Source organism: Echinops telfairi, unplaced genomic scaffold (assembly GCF_000313985.2).
Source record: "Echinops telfairi isolate 266 unplaced genomic scaffold, ASM31398v2 ScPeMD7_29;HRSCAF=101, whole genome shotgun sequence".
NCBI classification, from domain to species: Eukaryota; Metazoa; Chordata; class Mammalia; order Afrosoricida; family Tenrecidae; genus Echinops; species Echinops telfairi.
Genome location: NW_022103926.1, coordinates 2,790,499 through 2,799,360, shown reverse-complemented (window position 1 = coordinate 2,799,360; position 8,862 = coordinate 2,790,499). Strand labels below are relative to the sequence as shown.

At 59.2% G+C, this 8,862-nt stretch overlaps 1 protein-coding gene across 1 annotated transcript in view; it reads left to right on the top strand.

The window, feature by feature from the left end:
- The window catches only part of TTC28 (tetratricopeptide repeat domain 28), a 669,495-nt gene extending 661,028 nt beyond the window's left edge, over window positions 1–8,467 (top strand). The window contains exons 18-23 of the mRNA XM_013007879.2: window positions 10–81; window positions 117–259; window positions 986–1,009; window positions 2,128–2,257; window positions 4,091–4,198; window positions 4,471–8,467. Of these exons, the coding sequence (XP_012863333.1) occupies window positions 10–81; window positions 117–259; window positions 986–1,009; window positions 2,128–2,257; window positions 4,091–4,198; window positions 4,471–5,987 (1,994 nt within the window). The 3' untranslated portion in view covers window positions 5,988–8,467. The remainder of the gene's footprint in view (window positions 1–9; window positions 82–116; window positions 260–985; window positions 1,010–2,127; window positions 2,258–4,090; window positions 4,199–4,470) is intronic.
- Window positions 8,468–8,862: the final 395 nt, after the last annotated feature.

Sequence of the window (8,862 nt, the reverse complement as noted above, 5' to 3'; positions counted from 1 at the left end):
GTGGGGCAGTGGGATGGAGGGCAGACTGTCCCTCTGAATCTGGGATGGCACCCGCCCTGGCTCTGGCCACTGGGGACCCCTGTGAGGCCATCTCTGTCCTCCCTCTCCGGCCTCAGGCAGGCCGGAAACAGGGTGTTCTGGGGTCTCCCCAGGCCCGGCCAACACCTGTCCTTCTCGTCCAGGCCTGCCCAACCCTGCGCTGCAGGCCCTCTGCAAGCTCCTCACGGCCTCGGAGAGCGGCGAACAGCTCATCAGCCGGGTGAGTGCCGGGCCGCCCAGTTTGGCTGCCCCCACAGCAGTGCTGTGGCGGGACCAGGTCTGAGCCCTCCATCCAGTGACCTGCCCCTCTGCCAACCCCCACCCCCACTCTGAGCGAGCCTGTGTGTCCCCACTCTGAGTCCTGCTATGGGCCCTGGGGAAGCGGGGCTCTCAGGCCACGCAGCAGGGCAGCCTGGAGCATGCGCTTGCTTTTATAGACTGTCGCTCTGACCCCGGCCCCACCCCAGGGGCGTCTGCAGTGGCCTGGCCACCTGACAGGCACTTTGTTCTGGTCCTCTGGGAGACCATGTCTGCAAACTTAACATCTGCCGGCAGGAGGGAGACCTGTCGGTGGGTTTTTTCAGCAGAAAGGTGTCTACAGAGAGCCTGCTGCCCCGATACCTGGCTGAGCCTCCGTCGGCAGCAGTTCCTGGAGCGTGGCGGGTGGCTGGGCGCTGATGCCAGTGAGGGGCCACAGGTGTACACGGGCACAAAAAAGCCAGTCGCTGCCTTGTTCTTCTTGTGGGGCTGCAAGGACTTCCACCTGACCTACCTCCAGCCCCCAGGAGCGTGGCCGTCCATTTTCCTGTGTCCCTGCTGTGCCTCCTGTTCCTTTCCCCTCCCGGCCGGAAGCAGCGGTCAGCTCGTGTTGCCTAACAGCCTGTGCTTGAGTCTAAACTCTTCTCTCTCTTTCTCTCTCTCTCTGTCTCTCAATCTGCTGGCGAAGGCTGTTAAAAATATGGTTGGAATGGTGAGTACCATCTTTAGCAGCAGCTACCATCAGGTGAGCCCTCGCCCCGCCCGCCCCCGAGGCAGCGTCGTTGGTGGGCCCCCCCGGCCAACCCTCGCGTCTGTAACGGGGCCGTGCTTGCACTCCGGGCTGGGCCACCAGGGCCGCCATCTGCCCCCCTCTGCTCTGGCTCCCACTCCTGCTCCACCCTCTTGTGCTCTTGGTTTGGTGGTCAGGTTCCCCAGGGACAGCAGGGGCGAAGCCGCACCCAGTCCTGACGGGCCTCTGGCTGGCCACACGGGTTATTCTGTGTGCTGAGCAACTAGACGTTCGCCCTGCTTCACCACGTAACTCAACAGCAGAAAGGTGGCCTCAGCGTGTTCCCGGGACAGTGACAGGGCTGTAACCGGCAGCCCCTAATTGTACCACGGCCCCTAGAAGGGCACAACCCAGAATCCCATTCAACCCAGGGCACTCACTTTTCCCTTGTCACCATTGTTGACATGGCTAAGACGTGACCTCTAACACACTGTCTTGTGCCCCTGACCCCACTGACCTTGACCAGGGCTTTGACCTGATTTAGTCCTGGCTGATGGATGGACCCAAATTCTTAAACTCCACATGACCTAGAACACTAATCAGAATTGAGAAAACTGGGAGGAGGCACAGTGAACCCTGATAGGTGACATGGGATGGCTGCTGGGCACATCTTCAAAACCAGGTGGTTGGCCTCCACCATTGGGATGGGCATCACTGTTCCCAACTCGGGCCGGTCAGAAGGTGTGATTGCTGAGCAAGGTGCACACTGGTTCCTTCCCAGCAGGGCTGCCAGCGCTCCCCTTTCCATTCCAGTTAACATGCCAGTTCACCCGTGACATTTTACTAAAACTCAGGTCCATTCTGGTGTCACTTTGTTGGCCATGACTGGACCAGGCAGAATTGGTTCGAAGCCTGGCCTTCCCAAAGCACGTGGCTAATGTGGTCAGCAGCAGAGGCACATTAAAGAGAACCTCAGAGTGGCGCGCAGGCGGGGCCATGGAGTCACTAGCCATGCCATGCGAGGTGACGGCACGGGACAGGCCCTGAGGAGGGAGGCGGCCCAGGGAAGATGGCTGTGTCATGCCCGCATCCCCTCTCAGCTCCACCAGGTGCTGGTTCAGCTCCAGGCTGGCGAGAAGGACCAGGACTTTGCATCAGCACCCATCCAGGTGTCCATCAGTGTCCAGTTGTGGCGGCTCCCGGGATGCCATGAGTTCCTGGCGGCTCTGGGTAAGGCCGGGTCTCCTGGTGCTGCTCCGCGGCAGCTTCACAGACTGCCTTCCCCCTGAGTTGGCCCTGGCCCCACACTGCTGACAGACTTAAGAGTCCCAGCTCAGCGTACTTTTAGATGTTACTTTATAGCCACTTAGAGATTCTAATGCATTCATTGGATTTCCAAACAACTCGCCAGTGTTGTGCTGTCCACGCTCCTGACGCTGTGGTTCAGTCGAATATGAACACAAATCTACAACAGCGCAGTGTCGTCGGGCCCACAAACTGGAGGAAGGCTTAGCACACAGTTGTCGTAAGCAGTGGCTTCAAGAATGAGTTGTCTCGGCAACTGGCAGAGAAAAATTAACTTCAGAAACCACTTTGCTTTGACGGGGCACCGATGGGTGTATCCCTAAGTCGCCCTGTTCAGCCCAGGACACTTGCAGCTCCTGGCATAACTGCATGACGGGCGCTGGAAGTGGGGGACCTCTCCTTGCCCCACTGGTGTGCGAGACATGCCTGGGAGCCATTCCCTCAGCCCCCGAGGTTCCAGCGACTGGGCTGCAGCAGTGAGCTGACACAGCCCTGCCCTCCTGGGGCCTGCATTCCAGTGGGAAGACAAACCCCAGTGAGGCACACGGTGCCTCGCTGAGCCCACAGGCTGGGGCAGGACTGAGCATTCCACAGGGTTTCCCTGGCCCGAGCCCCAGCTTTTACTTCCGCTGCACCTCTCTGTGGGACTTGAACGGCCCACCTTAAGGTAGCTGTCGACACACCCAGACCCACCGCACCCCTTGCCTTGGTGTTTGGGGGCTGTGCTCCAGATCCCTTCTGGGAGCCGGGGACCCTCCGCACGGTACACTGGGCATGTTTCTGTTCTGTGGAGGCACGAGTGGGCAGCACCAGCTTCACACCTGGGGGGCTTTTCCTCTCATGTTCTGTGTGGGGCAGTGGTGTCTCAGGCTGGTCTAGGGGCAGGGTTTCTGTGCTGGGCCTTCGGCTGCCCCCCGGAGCGGCCGAGGACTGGGCTACCTCTGCAGAGCGCATTGCAAGGATGTGCGCATGTGCCGGGCAGATCCCAAGGACACTCAGGAGGATGGGCTTCAGCCCCTCCGAGGCCTGGCAACATCACGTGAAGGCGGAGGCTTCTCTCCGCAGCACCACGCCTGGGGTTGTCCCGTTGAGCCCGGGAAATCTCTTTTTGAGAGCCGAGAGGAAGGCTTCCCATAGCAACCAGATGCCGAGCAGCTCCCTGGGGTGCCTGATGTCAAACAGAATGGGGAGCAGAGCAGTACTGGGCCCTCGGCTCCCAAAGAGCATGCCGCCCTCTGGTCTCTTCCCCGACGAGACCTTGGGGGGGACCTTGCAGGGCAGGGACCACAGCAGCTGCCATGGGAAAGTCCCAGGAAAGGGTCTCAGGTGCTGACACTGAGCCCTGTCGCACCCAGTGATGTGGTGGCTTCCTCCTGGGGCTTCGGCAACAGCTCTTAATAAGCTCTGGGCCGTGCAAACAGCTCATTAAGCCACCGCGCACCCAGGAAGCCCTGGGCCCTCCCTTGTGCCCCTCCTCAGCGCCTCACAACCTTCCTGGGAAGGGAGCAGCCCTGGGCTTGGGTGTGAAGCCCTGGGCGGTTCAGCCAGGAGCAGGTTCCCCTCAGGAGACCCACGGCACTTAGGAAGGCCCGGGCGACAGACCCCGGACAGGTTTCCAGAACCAACACCCAGCCATCCTTGTCCCTGTGTTAGGGCCAGCAGTGTGGGGCCTTGGGTAGTTTTATGACGTTCCAGGGGCAGAGGGGAGCCCTGCTGGGGGCCTCCCTGAGCCCAAGTGCCCTGCCCCCGTCCCCACAGGCTTTGACCTCTGTGAGGTGGGGCAGGAGGAAGTGGTTCTGAAGACGGGGAAGCAGGCCAGCCGGCGGACTGTGCACTTCGCACTGCAGTCGCTGCTCTCGCTCTTCGGTAGGTGCTACACGTGGCTGCGGACACGTTGCGTCGGCTGCACCCCACCCCCCACCCCCACGTGAACCTGACAAGGTCAGGAAAACCAGGCCTGACTGGGGCCGTGGTCACAGTTTTAAGCAGACCCCCCCAGGACATATTAGGGGCATCCCCCCCCAGGGCACCCTGAGGCCTGTTAGGGAGCTCCTTGGGGGCTGCCAGAGGGAGTTGGGTGGCACTGAGCAGGATGCTGTGGCGTCTAACTGCCCTTGGGGCCTGTGTTTGATGCTCAGATTCCACGGAGCTGCCCAAGCGCCTCAGCCTGGACAGCTCCTCCTCCCTGGAGTCGCTGGCGTCGGCGCAGTCTGTGTCCAACGCCCCGTCGCTGGGCTGCGCCCACCCGCCCTTCTCGCCCATGGGCACAGACAGCATCGCCTCGGACGCCATCTCCGTGTACAGCCTGAGCTCCATCGCATCCTCCAGGAGCTTCGTCTGCAAGCCCGAGGGGGGCGTGGAGGGCAGCAGCTCCCGAGGACGCCAGGACTACGACCGGTCCAAGACGGCTTATCCGCAGAGGGCCACCTTGCCCCGGTGCCAGATGGCCACGCAGGCCCGCCCCACGGGCGGCAGGGAGGACGACGAGTACCAGGGCTTCGCCATCATCAGCACCGAGCCACTGACAGCCTCCCTGGATGGCCAGCGTGCCCGCCCCTCCCCAGACCACAGACCTCCCAGGGCAGGGGCCGCCGGGGGCCTGCGAGTGTCGGTCAGCACGCCCAACTCCCCCATGAAGCTGCCGCTCATCCCCAGCCCCAACTCGCCCTTCCAGAAGGTGGGGAAGCTGGCCAGCCCGGACACGGCGGAATCAGACCAGTCCAGCACAGAGACAGACAGCACCATCAAGTCCCAGGAGGAGGGTGGCCCCTCGCTGGACCCGCAGGAGCTGGCCCGGAAGGTCCTCGAGGAGACGCAGAGCCACCTCCTGGCAGTGGAGCGTCTTCAGAGGACTGGCGGCCCGACCAGCACCACTCACCACCCCGACGAGGGGGGCCCAGGAGGGCCCGGGGGCACCACTGTGTTCAGGGCATCGGAAACCAGTGCATTCAGCAGGCCCATCCTCACCCATCAGTCACCGGTCACTGTGAAGCCAAAGCCCCCCGCCAGAAGCTCGTCGCTCCCCAAGGTGAGCTCAGGGCACAGCAGCCCTTCAGAGACGCCCGGCCCAGATGCCCCGCCCCCGCTGAGTGACCAGCCACTCTTTAAACTCAAGTACCCCAGCTCCCCTTACAGTGCACACATTTCCAAGTCCCCAAGGAACATGTCCCCAAGCTCAGGCCAGCAGTCCCCGGCCGGCAGCACACCGTCCCCGGCACTCTCTTACTCCTCGGCGGGCTCAGCCCGCTCGAGCCCCGCAGACGCACCCGAGGCCGACAGGCGGAAGGCCACCACTGTGGACGAGAAGGTGCAGGCCATCCACAACTTGAAGATGTTTTGGCAGAGCTCGCCCCGGCTCCCCTCGGGGCCCACCGCTGCCCGGAGAGATGTCCTCAGTCTGCTCAACCTGTCACCGCGGCACAGCAAGAAAGCCAGCGAGGAGGACAGGCTTGAACTGAAGGACCTGTCCCTGCAGCAGCACACCAAAGCCCCAGCAGGGTCCCCTCCCAACGGACACTGGCGCCCCCAGACCACCAGGCTGAGCACGCTCCCGCTACCCACCACCGCACCCCAGGCACGCCCCTTGAGACTGCCTTCTGCAAATGGCTACAAGTTCCTGCCCCCAGGCAGGGTTTTCCCTTCCTCCAAATGCTGAAGTGGCTTTTCCACTCCCGTGTCTCCATGCAGCAGCTGGCCCCGGGCTCCGCATGCCCTCTGCCTACTTGCCTTGCCCAAGTCACCGCCATCCGCCTTCCCAGGGCATCTCCAGGTCCAAACGCCACCCAGCCCACGATCAGTGGAAGCTCCGCTGCCCAGGCCGGCAGAGTCACCCAGAGCCAGGACCTCTGTGGGCTCGGCCCGTGGAACTCACCGCACGTGCCACCAAATGTTTACCTTTGACCTCCTGCTTCTTCCCGTCTCTGATGTGATTCTTCAGTCGGACTTTGGTTCATCCCTGGCTCTGGGGTGGGGCTGTGGCTGCAGGGCTGTCACACCTGGAAAGTGAGCCTGTAGAGCCGCCTTACAGCTCCCTGGGGCTGGCCAGGTTGTGGCAGATGCAAACCCAAGTCGCGAGGGTGCTCACCAAAAAGTGGAATAATGCTTAAAAAAAACAACAAAAAACCGCCAATGACTTGTCATTAACTTGTAGCAGTCTTGGCCTCAGAAACAATGCAATAACCCGGGTTGACACAGTGCTTCCAGTGCCACACACGTCGTAGGGCCCCACTGTCAGCCAAACTTGAATTTTTAAAACTCACAGACACCCCCACACACACATACACCACTACCCCATTTATATAACTCTTACCCAGGCATTTCAGAACTATGCAACTGTAATTTTAAAATGCAATTTTGTGCTTTTAACACAACCTTGACCTTTTTGTATGCAGATAAACGAGTTGGTTTTATTATCAATAGTACTTTGCATTTATAGCCATTATTTTTAAAAGCTCAAAAACGTTTTTTAAAACTGTCAAATTTTGAATCGTCAACAATAAGTGCTGGTCAAGTTTGGGGACAAGGTTGACATCATCCAGCCCAGCTTCCTTTTGAGCAGAAGGGAAATTCAGGCACATCCACCACCAGTTCACATACCTCCCCGCAGCCTCCCTGAGCAGGGCCGCCCTCCCCTTATACCCACTGCCTGCCCGGCATGCACCTCAGGAGGACGGCTCAGCAAGGCAGCCGGTGCTTATAGGATGAAGGTGGGCTATCTGCCCCCCCACACCACAGCCTGGCGTTGGGTTGGTAGGAGACAGCTGTTCATTTCAAGAAAAAACAGTGCCAAGCCCCACAGTGACCCTCCATTAGGGGACCCTAAACCAGCATCTTTTAGGCAAGTCTCACAGCCCACACATCAAGACCGGTTCTCACCTTTCTAAAGGGTCATCTCAGGCCCTGCCCAAGAGTCTTGGTTTTGCCTCTTGGCCTGACAAACCTAAAATACGAGGGAACCTCAAAAAGATTGTAGGAAAAGCCCTTTCCCTCTTAATTCAGTTTTCTCCCACACACTTTTTGAAGCCCTGTTCCTCCTGCCTGCCTTCACCCCTACCCCACCCCCCCTTATTTCACCTGTGGCTCTTTCAGGAGGCTGGCTCTTGGCAAAGGTGAGAAGAAATATGATTGGGGTTGCATTATGTTACCACCTCCCAGGGGAAGAGTGTTCCCCTGGGAGGCAGCCCTGGGCTTGGTAAGGAAGAAAGGACCCCTGCCTAAGCCTTGACTCTCCGCTGCCCTGGGGCAAGTGAACTCGGGCAGGTTTTACTGAAAAGCCCTAACCCAGTGCCGACAGCAGTAGCTGTGCTCGTGGTGGTGGGTTTTGTTCCCTCAGCTCAGGAATTGCCACGCCCTGCCCCTCTCCACTCCCGAGACGCAGCAGCAAGCACAGAGTCCCAGCAAATAAGGCCCTCGGGTGAGCTCCCAGTCTGACCACAGCAAGGGGGTGGACCGGTCCAATCCTGACCAGTGACCCTCAACCATGTGGGTGCTCTGAACGCTGTCAAGATGCCAAGGAAAGAATAGCTTTCTAACACTTTCGGCTCCAGACTGGTCCAAGAAAAATGACAGCCTTCTCCCCGTCACCCCAGTTTTCAAGGGAGATCTCGGCCCCCAAGGCCCTGGCTGCGTCCCTGAATAGGCCACCCCGACCCTGAGACTGCCCACTGTCTCCCCACACACTCCCAGGCCGGGGAGAGCTGCTGTTTTGCTCTGCTCCGGGCAGGCTGGGAAAGTGCCCCACAGTTGCCTGGGTTGCTTTCAGTCCGTTAGCGGGAAAGTAGAGACTCTTGTTTCCACCCTGTGTTCAACATGTTGTTCAACCCAAATGACTGTCCCTGTGGCTCGTGAACAGGGCTCCCTCTGTGCCCTTCAGAGACGCCCACCCAGGGCCTCCGTGCCCCTCCCCGGGTGCCCTCTCCACTTGGCACCCCCTCCTAGTTTGCAGTGTCAGCCATCTTTGGCCTACATGGACGTTTTTTTGTAAATTACACAGTTTTCAGATGCCATTACAACTTTTTATATTACAAAATTTGCCATGTGAAAAGAACTTCATATTTTTATTGAGATTGCTAAGGCACTTGGCCTTCTTCCTTTGTGATGTCGGTGTTATTAAAGCATGAGTCCCCTCGGTTTTGAGCTCTGTGTCTGTGAGTCACTGTCCATCACCTGCCAGGTTTCTCTGCAGAGCAGCAGGGTGACCATGTGGTATGATGGAGCCAGGGCCTCTGTCGGGGTGCTGCCCTCACGTGTCACGCACGACTGAGAATCCTACATCCTCACACACTGGACTGAGAACCCAGTCTTCACATATTTGATGCAATCTTGTGTCCCCAGAGTCCAACTGAGACCTACCTGTGCTCTCCTGTAGGGCTGAGACTTTCTGTACACAACTGAGCATCTTCTGTCCTCACATAGGATGAGGATTTTTTATCCTTACATGTGTGACATCTTCTGCACAGATGACTGGATTTCTCACCACATATATAGGACTGGGACTCTTCTGTCCTACACGGACAAGTAAGAATTGTCCA